General features: G+C 36.5%; 1 protein-coding gene across 1 annotated transcript in view; it reads left to right on the top strand.

Moving 5' to 3' along the window:
* Positions 1–216: 216 nt before the first annotated feature.
* The window catches only part of WDR27 (WD repeat domain 27), a 55,643-nt gene continuing 39,637 nt past the window's right edge, over positions 217–16,222 (top strand). Inside the window, exons 1-14 of the mRNA XM_042874748.1 lie at positions 217–457; positions 1,664–1,805; positions 3,736–3,860; positions 4,309–4,422; positions 4,907–4,958; positions 6,015–6,085; positions 6,929–7,043; positions 7,696–7,828; positions 8,101–8,204; positions 8,593–8,660; positions 9,329–9,462; positions 10,998–11,071; positions 12,646–12,724; positions 14,985–15,056. Of these exons, the coding sequence (XP_042730682.1) occupies positions 266–457; positions 1,664–1,805; positions 3,736–3,860; positions 4,309–4,422; positions 4,907–4,958; positions 6,015–6,085; positions 6,929–7,043; positions 7,696–7,828; positions 8,101–8,204; positions 8,593–8,660; positions 9,329–9,462; positions 10,998–11,071; positions 12,646–12,724; positions 14,985–15,056 (1,475 nt within the window). The 5' untranslated portion in view covers positions 217–265. The remainder of the gene's footprint in view (positions 458–1,663; positions 1,806–3,735; positions 3,861–4,308; positions 4,423–4,906; positions 4,959–6,014; positions 6,086–6,928; positions 7,044–7,695; positions 7,829–8,100; positions 8,205–8,592; positions 8,661–9,328; positions 9,463–10,997; positions 11,072–12,645; positions 12,725–14,984; positions 15,057–16,222) is intronic.

The raw sequence follows: 16,222 nt of genomic DNA, 5'->3' as shown, positions 1-16,222 counted from the left end.
GCCCTCTGCTATCGCGAGAGTTGGGCTGCGCGCGCGTCCGTCGCTCTGGCAACCCGCCCCGCCCACCTGCTCCTGGGTGACTGCGCAACGCGCAGCGGCGCTTGTCCCTCTCGGCGACCCGTCGGCAGCGTCGCGGTTGCCATAGTGACCTCCCACGAGCTCTCTCCCCGCCCGTTGCTCGGCGGCTGGGTGGCTTCGTCCCGATCCCCCGCGCAGTTAGGAGGTCGGGACGCACCCCGAGCCGCCGGCGGTGCCCCGCTGTAGGATGGAAAGCGAGGGCGACAGTTGTTCGTGGGGAAGGAGCGAAGACCCTGAGGTCGTCCGCGAAAAACGTCTGTTTAAGTCCAGGTTGCCGGAGTGCCTCGTCCAGGTGGCGTGCGGACACCAGCACTGCGCCTTCCCGCTGAATCGCAACGAGCTGTGCGTCTGGAATACAGCTGGCAGCCCTGCTGCACAGGTAACAACGCCTCCCGCTGTACTCTGTAGAAAAACGTCAAAAGGGAAGGCATGGAGAAAAAACATGGTGATGAAGCATTAGGTTTCATTTCTATGTATAGAAGGTGCATTTATTGTGAGCTTTGTTGCTGTGATGAGAATAACTCAAGGGGTTTTGGTGGCCTGAGTCTGGCGGCTGGTGAGTTGCATGCAGCCGCTGGCTCACTGCCTCCCAGAATGAGCGAGAGGATCCATAGGGCAAGAGTGAGAAAGGCTTGTGTGCTGAGATAGAGGCAGCATAATGAGAGAAGGACAGGGGAAGAAAGTGATGCAAAGGTAAGTGCTTCTTGCAAGCACAGTGGTGCCCAGTCACCTTCTGATCAACTCCTCAACATCTTTCATTGCTGAAGATGATGTGTTATGAGGACAGGCTGACAGATCTGGGAGCCTAGTGAAGAGAAGGCTCCGGAGGACCTTATAGCACTTATAGCAGCCTTCAAGTACCCAAAGGAGGCCTACAGGAAAGCTGGGGAGGGACTTCTTAGAAGTGCATGTAGCGGTGGGACAAGAGGAAATGGTTTTAAACTGGAAGAGGCTAGATTTAGACTAGATGTTAGGAAGAAAATCTGTACTGGAACAAGTTGCCCAGTGAGGTTGTGGGTGCCCCCTCCCTGGAAGCATTCAAGGCCAGGCTGAATGGGGCTTTGAGCAACCTGGTCTAGTGGGAGGTTTCCCTGTCTGTGTCAGGGGGGTTGGAACTAGATGATCTTAAAGGTCCATATCAATTCAAAACATTCTATGATTATATGATTCTATATCAGGTGGTATGGGAAACTCCTTTCGCCAGCTGGGGGCAGCTGCCCTGCTGTATCAGCTCTCTGCTTCCTGCCTGCCCCCAGCCTACTTGCTGGAAGTTGGCACATCAGAATGGCAAAATGAGAAAGCCTTGACACCGCTGGCACTGTTCAGCAATGGTTGAATATTTTGCATTATCTACGTGTGGCCAGATTAGACACAAAACCCAGAACAACACCATATAAGCTGCTACAAGGGAAGTTTACCTCATCCCAGTACAGCTATATTGTAAATTATTAAGTGATTTTGGAACAATGAAAGAAAATGAATTTGAAGCAGTTATTTTGTTAATTTTTCAAACATTATCCGTGTAATTTTACATTGTTTGTAATTTTAATTTGAAATGACTTATTTTTCTACCTACTTTTGTCAGCCATTATGTTTGTCAGGACATCAGCATGCAATTTCTGCACTGTCTTTTGGAAGTAAAATCAATCCACTTCTAGTCTGCTCAGCTTCCCATGAGCGTGTGATAGTGTGGAATCTTGATGAATGCACAACAAAACTGCGAGACGGTAGAGTATTATTTACATAACATATATATTAGATATATATGCAATAGAAGGAAATCACTCACTGCCACCTATAAGCCTAGCAGTGCTGAACCCATCTCTCAACAATGACCACCTTAACAAACGACCCTCCAACACCTTCTTCCACTATTACTTGTATAATAAGCTGTTATTTCTGAGTAGAACGCATTAACCTCTCAGATTCAACGATTCTAAAAGTATTTAGAGATACTAGAGATAGAGATACGAGATACTAAAAGCTTTATTTCCTGGTTGCCCTCCCCCGGTGATGCCAAGCCGTAGCGCAGCCCGACCGCCTTACCGCATCCGAATAACCGGCGCGCTGCCGCGCTGGCAGGGCAGGGAGCTGGCCATGGTGCTGACCCGCAGCTGAGGTTGGGCTGGGCTGAATGGCGGCTGTTGGCAGTTTAAATGGACTGAAATGTATAGGAAGAATGAAAGAGAGCAAGTCATGGCTCACTAGTGCCTCAGTGACACTGTCCTAAACATATTGTTATAGTATTATGATTTAGAGGCTTTATGACCCACTTTTTGTGTCAATGTTGTGGAAGAGTCAGGTGGCCCATCATTGTTAAAAATGATGTTGATTTGCCTATCATTTAATGTGTAGAAATTGTGTTTCGTACTCTGCCATGGTGAATGTGCAAAGCTACATATTATTAAAAAAAAAAACAACACAAAAAAACACTCGTAAAGGAATGAGAATGTTTTAAATACTTTTATAATGAATGTTATTGTTACACTTTAATCCATGCAAGTGTAACATAGTTTCAGGGAATGATTCAGGGAGTGGGCATGAAATTGGACTAAAAATTCAGGGGAAACAAGCATGGAAATTAATTAGAGTCACTTAGTGGAAGATCAGTAGACAGTCTGTGTACATTTAATATAAAGACATTTGAAAGCCAGATTCACTGCTGCTAGATTTCCTTCTTCACCTTTCTGTCTCTGTCCACACGCTCTTCAGCAGATGCTGTGTAGACTGTCTCTGCCCAGACTGCTCTCTGCACAGTCTTGGACTATTTTTTTTTCACGTTATTTTTATCAAATGTCAGGAACTTGAGTTCTTTATGTGATTCATCTCTCCGTGCTGATAAACCTTGATGCATTAATCTGTTATAGAAAGACTCCTCAGTGTCTAGAGTAAAACCTAGAAAAAGACATCTGTAGCTGTTGTGGCTATGTTCTGGTTAGTTTGCGGCCTATGGAATCCTAAGACTTGATAAGATGTCCAAAATCTGTGCACTGTTGAAGGCAGCATCATAAAATGTGGATCTACAAAACGACTGAGATGAACATAATGATGTGGTGATAAGAGGGATGAAAAATGTCTGTTCTCAAAGCCATTCTTATCATCCTACTATGTAATGATTTGTAGTGGTGTACTCCCCAGTTCAGCCTTTTCCCAGAGAAGAATTAAAACCAGAAGAAAAGTCTCCTTGCTTAGTGGCTGAGTGGCTGAAATATTCACCAAAAATATTCAGAAATATTTTTCAAATCTCTGTTCTGCTGGGTTTGAATCAGGATTTCCTGTCTCCAAAATGAACAAGGCACTACTAGGTTCTCTAGACATGCCATTCTGCTACAAAAATTCTATCCTTGACATCAGTGAGATTTGATATGCACGCTTATTATTAGTGTTGCAAAGAGTACCATATATGGTCTAGGCAAGAAGGTAGATGGAGAAATCTTACTGGTATGTAGTTCTGTGCTTTGCTTTCCAATAACCTAGTCTAATTGACTAGATGATCTTCCAACCCATATTGTTATATATTATTAAATGATGGGTTACTCTGTATATTTTCCTGACAGATACTGGTATAAATGTCTTGTTAGATAGCTGCTATGCAATGTTTGTGAGAATCTTGCTGCATCAGAATTTTAAATCTCAGTAATAATAAAATTGCTGCAGGGATAACACCTCAAGGAATTATTATTGGAACTCTTATGAGATTCGTTCTTCATGTAAGATTTAGTCCAGATGATCAACAAGTGGCAGTATGTGCGGGAAATCGAATCTACATGTTAAGTGCAAAGGTGAGATACCATTCTTTGTAGCTACAGTGCTGTTGTTTCTTAAAGTTCATCACTTTCAATAAAATCATGATGTGGTAATGTATGCATTCATATTCTCATTTAGAAGAAAACAAATGCAAATAAATGCTGAATAGCATTATCAATGACATCATAAAAATGATGACAGAGTAAAGTGTTAAAGTTAAACAATATCTCAATGTTCTGAAAAGTCTGAAAAATTATTCCTTTATCACTCACTTTGAAAAAGCAAATGCAGCATGTAGTGTTTTCTGCCAGCAGAATGATATACGTGGCTATATTTGGCTTAAGAAAATCTTGTTGAGTTTGTAATTTGAACCTAAGTCTGATATTATTTTTAGCAATAATTCTTAGTTATTAAGACCTTGAATTAATTGCCAGCTTTGTTTTGAAATCTGCTTTGCTTTTATTTTGACTTTCCTATTCGTAGAATGAAGCTATACTAGTTAAATTGAATGGCCACCTGGCTCCAGTGACTGCTGCTGAGTTTTGCACGTGGGAGAAAAATATGCTTATATCGGTGTCTGAAGACAGAAGCTTCAAGGCAAGGAAATTCTTGAGCTGCATTAAAAAAAAAATAATAGAATTAATGAATTTTTGAATTAATGTTGTCTTTTTTTTCCTAAAAATATTTGCTGAAAGCTAAGCAAAAGTCATCTTTGATATTATAGAGACCAAGATATTGTTTTTAAGAATTGCTTGTAAAGTTATTGTAAAATTTTTTTTTTTTTTTTTTTTTATTTATTTCTAATGACAATGAAGGTTTTTCATAGTCAAAACAGTACAGTGAAGTGTTAACTTTGGTGATTTTTATTATCTGGCAAATAAACTCTGGCACTTATCGATTAAACAGAGCCCGACATGATAAAGAGGCAAACAAATAAACAAACCCTGTGGAAAGCAACCTTACTATATTGCATCGCTTTCAGTGGCTGCATTTCCTCGTTTTCACCACTTGATGGCCTTTAAAAGTTTGTTTTTTCCTAAGATCTAAGTAGGTGCCTATCTTATTTTGTTTTTCTCCACAGGTATGGGACTATTCTACTGGACTGTTAATGTATCAGTCAGGGATATTAACAGGTAAATTTTCCTTTTTTATATACTTTTGCACAGCAAAATGTATTGATCTGAACAATAAAATAAAATCAGAATGTAAATGTTTAGTTGATCTAGTAAAAATATTTCTAGTAAGCTATATGCTAGGTCATATACTTTCCTTTAAAGTGGGTAGGCAGTTTCAGTGTATATTTATAAACAGTTCTTGTACAGAATATGCATTTAACTGTTGGCATTTACTGAGATGTGTAAATAGTTCTATTGTCTATGTGCTTTTTTTTAAAAAAAAAAAAAGTTTTGTGTAGGAAATGAAAAGAAATACTGCAAGTGTACCATATGTAGGTTTATTAGCAGGGCTTGTTGTTGAAGGCATACATCGACTTTAAAGTCAAAAGCTGCGTTTTATAGAAAGATGAGAACAAAAGGAGAGGAGGACAAGCATCAGCGCAGCAAGGACGCTCCTCTGCAATAGAACTTTTCCTGAGAGTAACCATATGGTTTTCACCAGAACATGCTCCAATTCTGTGTTGGTTGTTCTTGCTTATGGTGCAATTAGAGCAAGTTGGAGCACACTTCGACTGGGGGAAGGAACTACGTGGGAAATGGTTGTTAAGCTTTGCGCTTATCTATTAGTAGATGCCTCAAAGCAAAGGGAGAGCTCAAACCTATGGTAGGAAAGAAGAGGAAGAAGGAATGACTCCTCTCTGAGCCTGTGGCAGTTGCTTTGATTGAACTGGTTTGTAGTAGCAAGGCCATGAGAATAACAGTAGCTGATCTGACAATGGGGCTCTGAAAAATATTGCTATTTAAGCCTGGGTGAAAGGGTGCAGCAAACCATGGCCTCTGCAGTGTGGATAGAAGGTTACTGAAAATCTGCCATACCAGTTTAGGAAGGCAGGCTACAGATCTAGAAATGGAAAACCCACTGCAACAAAAAAAAGTGAAGACCCTTTGCTTTAGGGTTTTGTTGTTGTTGTTTTGTTTTGTTTTTACCTTTCTTTATAAATAGGAGCTATCAATTTTGAACAAAATTTCTGATTCATGTGTATTCTGGAACTGATTGCAACTTTTTTGGAGCAGCATTTCCTTTGCTGAGTCTACTAATTGACGAAGAAAAGAGACAGATCATCACTGGATGTGCTGAAGGACAGGTAGTAGACATAAAAAATAATCTCTATGTGACAAAATAGTCAACTATCATTAATTTATCTATCAAGAAGCATCACAATTTGCATGCTACTTTTAAAATGCTACAATAATTATTTTAGCAAACATAACAATATAACACCTTTATTACAAAATGCAAACTTTTTCCTCAAAACCATTAGTTTTTAGAACTGCAATCAGTAAGTATATGTACACTGAGATACTATAAGTATCTGTTTTAAAAGAAAAAAGATGAAAAGCAGAATTCTCATTTTTTGGCCAAGGAATAAAATAAATAACCATAAATGGGAGAGACCATGATTTTAGTGTGGTGGAATTCTAAGAAAAAATGTGATAAATGTACTTCAAGCACTTGAATTCTTCTTTAATTTAATGCTAGGAATAAATTAATCTGATTTTTTTCTGTGGCATATTGAAGCTCTCTTCCTCCAGTGTAAGTGTTCAATGGGCCATGAAGAAAGTTAAATATGTAAATATGGTGATGCCTAAAAAGACAAAGGTATTAATGAGATTAACTTTTTTGGGACCATTAAGCAATTGCACGCAGATAGCCTAGGATTTTTAATTGTAGGTAATAGTCTGTGAGGAGCTTTTAAAAGACATAAACATATGGGAATTAGACATGCTGTTCAAACTGATAATGGCTTCTTCTGCTAATAATGAAATTACCTTTGAAAAGTTTGGGATATAGATAGATGTAATTTAATTTCTGGTCCCAGGTAAGATGAATAAAAATTCATTACTTACATAAGCAGAGTTCAGTATTGAACCTCTAGCTCATATTTGTATAATTTCATTGCCGTTGCTTTTCTTTTGTTTTCTTTCAGCTTTGGATCTTCAGTTTAAGCAGTGATCATAATTACCGTTGTGTGGCACATACTGACTTAAAGAAAGAGCAAGAGAAGTTCTATAATAAAATCTGGAAATCTGAAGAAGAATTAGGTAGCATAGTGCTTCTAGTATGCTGGTTTTGCTATATTTCAATTGTTATTGACTACTGTGTGTGTGTGCCTTTTATGCCATGAAAGGTAAGTGATAGAGTTTTGAATCTCAGTCATATGGAATCTTTTATGAAGTTGATATGAAGGTGGGGATTGGCATACAGGGAGGAATTATGCATATATGTCTCTAATAACATCTTGGATAATGTATCTGCTTGTAAATCATTTCATGATACATGTAAGAATAAAATCAATTCCTAAAAAAGATAATCCTTTGTCTAAGTGGAGTACCATTTCTCAGTTACCTTTGAAGCTTCTAAGAATCTTCTATTTTACGCTGTGTTATGTTATTTTATGCTATATGTTTTGCTATGCTATATTGTTTTATGTTTATACCGGAGCGCCCATGATATATTATTTAACTGACAGTGGTATTTTTATAACACTGAGTATTTATAAATGAATAATGATTGCACCTCAGCAAGGTGATTCTCTGGCTCAAGACATCTCTATCTTTTGAAATTGAAAGATAGTGTGGTCTTATTTCATGCTATTTTACTGCATTAATTTTAATTCTCTCTTAAATCCCTTCTTTTTGCCTCATTTCATTGTTTCGTTGACCGATGATATTGTTGATTGTTGTTTTTTTTTAGGTGGAAGGCAAAATGCTTCTGAGCTTTGCAAAACAAACAGCATGAAACCAGAGGGGTCAGTGGAAGCATCATTGCCCGTTCTCCTAATTGAACACTGTGACTATTCAGTATGTTTCCACAATGAAGAAAATATGTAAGTCCTTTAAAATATCACCAGGTTCTTAGGTTATTTTCACAGCATCAATTTTAATTGAAACTTTTTCCTTTGAACTACAGATTTTAAAAGTGCATTTAAAATCTTCTATGGGATGGCTTATTATTTTTGTCATATTGGGATCAAGTTAGCTAGTATTACTGTGTCTTACATAATAAAAAAAAAAAAAAAAAGAAAAAGAAAAAGCTTCTTTATCATACTCAGGTATGTTTTCTTTCTTCTTTTTTTTTTTTTTTTTTTTTTCCTAATAGATGCTGTGCCCAGAATAGAAGCTATTTTTGGATAGGAACCTCTACTGGCTTGTTATTAATAAATTTAGCAAACTTGGAACTGGAAGCATTTTTATGTTACAAAGGTATCATTAGAAAATGTCTGGCTACAATCTAACATGATTGCTTTTCTTTGTTGGCTGATACAAATAGTGAAAGAGTTAATACAGCAAAAAAATGTTTTTTAATATTTTAATTTAGCAATTAATTTTACTGTGCTTTTCTGTCACTGATGACTTGTTTCAGAACATGTGTCAGTACTAGATTTTTGTAGAGGTTACTAATGAATTCTTATTCAATTTAGCAAGCTAATTACAAGGCATGTTATTCTACTCATACTTCATGATGTGGCTGTAAGCTAGATGGGTATATACTGAAAATCATGGGTTATGATTATATCAAAACAGCATGAGTAAATTTTTTTCCCTTTTAAATGTAAATACATCTCTTACCACTGTGTTCTTTTTGGTAAAGATTACAGTGGCCTCAGCATTCGATTTGCTAGATTGTGTTCATTAATGAAGAAAGCAGTTAATGGAAAGGTGAGTATATAGTTAGCATTTATTTAACGAATGTTTACATTTCCAGTTATTTTTTATAAATGTTAATTCTGTATTTTGTATACAAATCATGTACATGTATACTTTTCTATTTATTCAAAATGTGAATTGCAGATTTATTTCTCTGGAGATGATTCTTTAAGGAGTTTTCTAGTTTTAATAGTTCTCAAAATTTGAATACTATCTGAAGTGACTAGAAAGCAAAAGGTGAATTGTTTTTTGTGGTGTTTGGTGTGTACCTTGAATGTCAAGAATGACCACTGAGGGGGCAGAGGCGCTGCCTTAGAGGAAAAAAAGGTAAAAACATTGTTACACCTTTTCCTCAAACAGATGCTGGGATGAACTTCTGAATCTTTCCAAGAAATCTGCAAAAACTGAGTTGTGAGAAAATTTCTGTGGAAAATCAGCAAAAGAGCTTTTTTAGGAAATGAAATATATACATATAATATTACATTCAAGCAACATAAGCATATTTTGAAGGACACCATTAAGTACCTTTTACTGCTTAATGCTGTGAGACCAAATCTATGGATATCTCTGAGTAATTTTCATTATTAAAAAACAGTTTCATTCTCTGTTATAAATACCTTTGTATTAGAGCTTAAATTGTGAAGTACATGGTGTGCTATTTTATAGTGTAATTATTGCAGGTTTTATGCTTGGTCACTTCAATGTTTGAAGACATCATCGCTGTGTTGGAAGTTAACCCTGCTTTGTTGGTGACATCTCAGCAGAGTGGTATTCTTAAAAGTGGAAATGAAGGGAGTCTATCAGTCATTGCCAGGTACAGAATAACTTAAAATGTTCTTATTTTTTTTCAAAATTGGATAATGCATTTGTTTTTCTGACAGGTATATCACATGCTTTTGTACAGTGTTATTTTCTGACTTGGATTAACTTTACTTGTTTCCCTGTCCTGCTTTATTGCACTGAGTGGGAGAAATTACTAAATTGCATAGAGTGGTTGGGACCAGAAGGGACATCTGGAGGTCATCTTGGAGGTCCCTTCTAAAGCAGGGACACTCAGATCAGGGCCCAAGTCCAGTTCGCTTTTGAGCACCTTCCAAGAGGAGACTCTGCAGCCTTTCTGAGAAACCAGTATCAGTGTTTGATCAACTGAACAGTGAAGAAATGCTTTTTGGTAGTTAGCTGGGGCTCCCTGTGTTCCACTTTGTGAACATTACTTCTTTTCTTGTCACTGGACACCAATGGACACAACCTCTTTTGCACTGACCCTTCAGGTATACACTGGAAAAATCCCTGCTGAGTCTCCTCTTCTCTAGGCTGAACAGTCCAAACTTTCTCAGTCTTTCCTCACAAGAGAGACACTACTGTCTCTTCCTTGTCTTTGTGGCTCTTTGCCAAACTCTCCCTCCAGTAGCACAATGTCTTTCTTGTACTGGGGGATGTGAACCTGAACATTAAAACAGAGCAGAGGGGAAGGATCACCTGCTTTGACCTGGTGGCAGCACTTCTTGGTGCACCACATGACACCATTGTCCATTTTTGCTGAAAGAACGCATTGCTGGTTCACTTCCTGTATGGGGTTTGCCAGCATCCTCAGGTCCTTTTCTGGACTTGCTGGTCCCCTGCATGTACTGGGGCCTGGAGTTTTTCTTCCCTATATGCAGGACTCTGTACTCTTCCCTGTTGAACTTGTTGATGCTTTTGCCAGCACACTTCTCCAGCCTGTCAGGATCTCTGGATGGCTGCACAACCCTCTAGTGTATCATTCATTCTCCCAGTTTTGTGGTGTCTTCTGAAGCCTTGATAAGGACACACTCCACCATCCAGATTACTAATGCAGATGTTGAACAGGATTGGTCTCAGGACTGATCCCTGAAGTATTCCACTAGTTATTTGATTCCTGCTAGACTTTGTGCCACCAATCACTTCTGGGCCTGGCTGTTCTTGCTGTGTGCTCCTCCAGCCCATACTTCATCAGCCTCTCTATGAGGATCTCATGGGAGACAATGGCAAAAGCATTCAAGTCCAGGTAAACCATATGAACCACTTTCCTCTTGTCTACAAGATAATCACTTAATCACAAAAGTTTATAAAGTCAGTGAAGCATCACTTCCCTGGCAAATCCATGGTGATAGTTCTCAATGAGTGTCTGGTCCTTCATGGTCCTTGAAATGACTTCTGTGAAAACACTGAAATTTCACGTCACAGAAAAACCTGATGTGTATAGTGAAGTGAAGTGAAAATGTCATGTGTAGATTATCACAAATTAGTAAAAATAAGTTTTGACACCTTTTCCTAATCTGATTTTGTCCATTGAATTTATCAATTATTTATTTATTTTTTTATAATTAGGTGTCCGCTGTTGCCAACATCTCCATTGTGTAAAAATTTAAATAAAAATAAAAAACATCCGGGTAAAACGCATGGTAAGTGTAAAACAATCTTGATATGAATTAATAAAGTCATATTTTTAAAAACTGTAAAAGACTGTCTGGTGCCTATTCTAATCAATATATTTATTTTTTAAGTTATATGTATTTTATTTTTATTTTATTAGACAGAATGTTATTTTTCTAGTAGTATTTCATATTGTACCCAAATATTTGTAGTGAAAATGATGATAATGTGATGTTTTTCTTTCTTAAAATATAGTCTTCTGAGAAATGTCAATTTTGAAAGGGTTAAAGTATGTAGAATGCTTAAATTTTTTCATATCTTTTCATAGCGTGGAATATAATTTTCTATATAACTTGACTTTCTTTCTTATTTTTAGTTAAACATTTGATTGGTTTTGTTGTCCTGAATACTCTTTTGTTAATACTTGTAAGTTTAGGAAATTTACTTTTGACTTTAGGTTTCTACTACTCAAAAAAAAAAAAAAAAAAAAAAAAAAGAAAGGTCTGACTTTCAGTTGCTATTGGAGAACATACAACTTCTTTGCTTAGTAGTACTAAAACTAGGTTCAGAAAGTACCTAGAAAATATTTTTTTTCATAATCACCTTTTCTTTTGAAAAGATAGAAAATAACTGGTAGCTGTAGACACTCAGAATAATTTATTTTGATTCTATTGATTGTAGTTGATGGACATGCTAGAATGTCAAAGGTTATAGTTTTGGTTTTATGTGGAAATCTGAGAAAGCATCTGTTTTTGCTAGAATTTGAAGCTTCTTCTGAAACCCAACGCTGTGTTATTATTGATGTCACATTCAGATATCTTAGTTGTTCTAAGGAAATCCTATGATATCTCAGAGCAAGTGATGTCAGGCATTCTTTAGGAAGGACCATTTTCTCCTTTGTGATTACATATAGAGAAGTGATAGCTGATGGAAGCTAAAGATGTGTCTACTCTCAGCACTGGTAAATGTGCCCACGAGATCACTCACAATGCACCTGAAGGTTTTCCCTTGGAATATGAACAAGATTTCCACACCCTCCCACTCCCGCCTTTTAAATTTAATTAGGTCATTTCTGCTGATATGAAATGCTCGTATTTAGTTTTGAGCTGGAAGCTGCCCTTCAGGAATGTTATTACAAGAGGGTGAATGCAGCCATTATTAATGACTTCTCAAGCCACATAAAAGAACAGTCATTTATGTGCACCTACTAGCCAGTTTGTTTCAGATCTTTAGATATATTCCAAATGTAAGTTGTGTGTATTTTATAGCTAGTAAATAGAAAACCTAAGCATAAAGTAGGCTACTACAGAATACATTCACGAGTAAATGATGAAAAAAGTTCCTTAGAACAGTATTTTTCGTTAGTTCAAAGTTTAGAGAAGTTCCTACTTGATATTATTTAAGGAGGGATATTATGCAAAGAGATAGTTCATTTCTTTCCTTTTCTCAGTCTTTCAAAGTTGCTGATCATAGTTGTGTTTTGTATTACAAGGAGACATTAAAAATTGCCATTGTTCTAGCATAACTGTATATCCATAAACTTGTAAAAATGTAACGTCACATTAGGAAGCTCTTCAGTGAATATTAAATTATTTTACTATAGGAGCGAAAAGCACCGTGAAAGATCAACCACTGGTTTTTCATAATAAAATTAAGTCATCGGGTTATACAGCTGCACCACAGTGAGTAGATACACTTGTATTTTATCTGTTTTACTGGGATCTGATATTTTGTCATGTAATAGAGATGCATAGTCTCACCACTGTGAAATTGATGACCCATGAAAAATAGACATGATTTTAACAAACATAGTCCTTTTAAAAACTTTGTAAATTTTCACAGCTTTTGATCAGTGATCAATTGCAAGTGGTCTTGAAATGAAAACTTCTGTGTACATTTACACAGTGTCTGTTTCTAAATACTATGTCACTTAAACCCAGTTAGTTCTTTCCTTTGTTCTACTCACATATAGCATTCTCAGATCAACCCAGGGAGAAGTATGCCATTTATTTCCTCTCAACCATCCTTTGAGATGGGCCATGTTACAATTTTATGAGCCGTACAACCTCTCTTTATTGGCATGGTGTTATTTTTGAAGAACCTTCAGGATTGTTGTTTTTCATTTTTATTTTTTATTAGGAGCTTCTAAAATCACTTGAGGAACAGTTCTCCAAAAGTTTGCTGTAGCTTTGCCTGTTTTTTGCTGGCTTTTAAAGGTTTATCTTTGGATGGAGAACTCACAGTCACAGATGAAATGAGTAGTGTTTTGTTAGTGTTCCCCACATGAATGGAGAATTCGTCAGTTTCTCAGAGCCACAGATAGATCATAGAGACGGCACTTCATTTTTGGTATAGATTATTCTGGACAACACCATCCTTTTGTAGTATAGTTGTTAGAACATAAGTAGAATGGTGCAAGGTATTACATGAGAAATTACCCTTACTTTGAATGCAAGTGAATATTGGAACTGAGAAATTAAGAGCCAGCTTTTACCTGTCAGCAATAGATTTCTTTTAAGTGATCTTAGCGAAAGTCTGCTTATGACTACATATTCAGATTGCAACTGGGGGCTGTGGTTTTTATCTTCTGAGAAAAACCGTTAAAGACTGGGACCTCAAAATAGATTCAATCATTTTGAAATGATGAACCTGAACCTTTTTGCTGATTTCTGAATGTTCTGTTTGTGTTCCTAATTCTGTGAATATAGAGATTGTGTTGTCTTTTCTCTCCAGTTTCTCTCAACCTAAAAGCCTTGGATAAGATAGGATGAATACAGTCACTGGACTATTAGTTTAAAAAAGTTCTATTCATCTCATTCCTAATTCCATGATCTAGAATTTCCTTGTTTAATCGAAGCCACTACTGAAGCATCCCTTGAGAACATGACTGAAACTGTCCCCAGCAATAGATAGAAGTTTCAGAGGAAACTATATCTGGCTTAAGGACATCTATGAATTTTCTCCTGCATCTCTTGTATCTCGTTTGTAGCTTTGCTTGTCAGTTAAAGGAGCTTTTGGTTGTGATGATGTGTGCAATCATTGTGATGCTGTGTGGGATAGATGAAAACCATTCATTTATCCCACCACACAGTGTTCACTGTGGAATATCCTAAATTACTTTTGAATGTGGTGTCAGACTTCTCCCTTAACCAAAAATATCTCCCCTGTGTTTTCCTGAAGTTTCAGACATGTGAAGATAAACTGTTGAAACAGAGTGTTAAAATGTACTGCAAGATGGAGTGTCTTTCACACTTCAGAGTGATCTGAATACAGCTCAAGCTCTTGCAGGTTTTGCTAAGAAATGTCTCAATTTTTAATATAGGCTGTGCTGCTGCTACTAAAAGATTTAGAGCTGTGTTTGCTAAGCATAGTTTCCAGAGAGTCTAGACTCCATTTTTTTTCAGGGAATGTAGCTTAGAAACCTATAATAATTCTGCTCAGATATAGTAAAGACTGTCTTTGTTCCATTTGCTTTGTGCTTATGGTAATGATTTTTTCCTGTACTGCTCTAGGAAGGAATTGCACTGCATGTTTTGCTAACTCAAAAATTACTCTCCCCTTTTGGTTGTTCCAATTTTCTTTCTAAATCTTTATTGGGCATTCTGTGTTTTTCTTGAAGCTACTCTTATTCATTCAATCTGCAGAAAGAAATACCTGAATACTTCATCTTAATGGACTTTGGCATTCAGAATGCACTGTCCAACAAATAAAGCATGGAAAGCAAAACTTCAGCTGAAACTGGAATATTATAAATCACTACAAAGTCATCTTTTTATCATTCAGCGTGTACACTGTCTTACTTACAGACGTTAGGAGTATACATAAACAGTAAGAAGTAACTAGGATTGTTTTTTGTTTGTCAAAAAAACTACCACAAGAAAACCCTGCTTCTCTCATGAAACAGTGAATGTTTCATATAATAGTCTCTGTTCTCTCTCGTAGAATGGCCATGTTTTCTCCAAATACTAAACTGAAGAAAAATAATGTATCAAAGTGCAAGACCAGTTTTAAAGGGTAGGTAATATAGCAACTGCTTTAGAGGAGGAACAAATTTAAATAAATTCTATCATAAATATGTTTTGTAACTGCTTCTCTCATAACCTTAGTTAGGAGTATCTATGGAACTAAAACACACTGTAAATTTGCTGTAAAATGACTGTAGCAAGTGATTCAGATCTTCTCCTGCAGTTCTAATAAGAAAAATAGCTGAATGTGACACAGTGAGTTTTCATGATTTCATATCATATGCCTCTTTTACTTCTAAAGTTGTGTTGTCTTGAGCCTAATCAAGCTTAGTGTAATGGAGTTAAATAGAATATACATGAAAAGATTGTCCAGAGAGGTTGTTGAGATACGGAGATATTCAAGACCTGTCTGGATGCCTACCTATGCAATCTATTGTAGAGCACCTGTGTTAGCAGGGGAATTGGACTCAATCTTTTGAGGTCTCTTCCAACCCCTGCAATACTGTGATGGTTGATTTGATCAGTGGATTCACAGTCATTGTGGACGCAAGAGCTAATGTTTTTAAGAAACTGGCATTTTTTTGTTAATTGATGTGGTATGTTATATGGGAATATTACACACATTTTTTTTTCTACTATATAAAGTCATTCTTCTATGTGTTGCAAATGTAAAAATAAAGGATGAATGCTATTTTTCTTCTTTTTCTTAAACTGTTTCTTAAAATTTTAATAACGTGCACATAGACAAGCCCTTAGATGAATACGTCAGATGATTTCATAATTGATTTACTTTATTGTGGAGGCTTAGCCTAGTTAACAATTATTGTTTTGTTCAGTGTGCTGTTAAGTAGATGATCAATGTCCTATTTCTGTTTATATACAGAAGTATTTTTCATATTGCTTACTCCCACAGCAAGGTAGTTTGCATTTTTAATTGATTTCACTAGATAATTATGTAATTTAAGAAATTTGATTTTTTTTGTAAAATGCTGTGTTAATTCTTTCATAAATTCATAATAGTTGTTGATGTGAGTAATTTAATTATGATAATTTTTAATTTATTCTGATGCTTATTCTGGATTTAGCATAAATTCTCCAGGAAATATACACATAAAAATATTTAGAATAACTCTGCAAGTGATATTTATTTCATTATTGAAATGGCAATAAACTAGGTTTAGACATCTCAATATTTTTCCTCTCTTTCTCTTTTTC

Source organism: Lagopus leucura, unplaced genomic scaffold, assembly GCF_019238085.1.
Source record: "Lagopus leucura isolate 7727_CA_CO unplaced genomic scaffold, USGS_WTPT01 Super-Scaffold_73, whole genome shotgun sequence".
NCBI lineage: Eukaryota > Metazoa > Chordata > Aves > Galliformes > Phasianidae > Lagopus > Lagopus leucura.
Note: the sequence above shows the minus strand (reverse complement) of the source record. Positions and strands in the feature narration are given on the sequence as shown.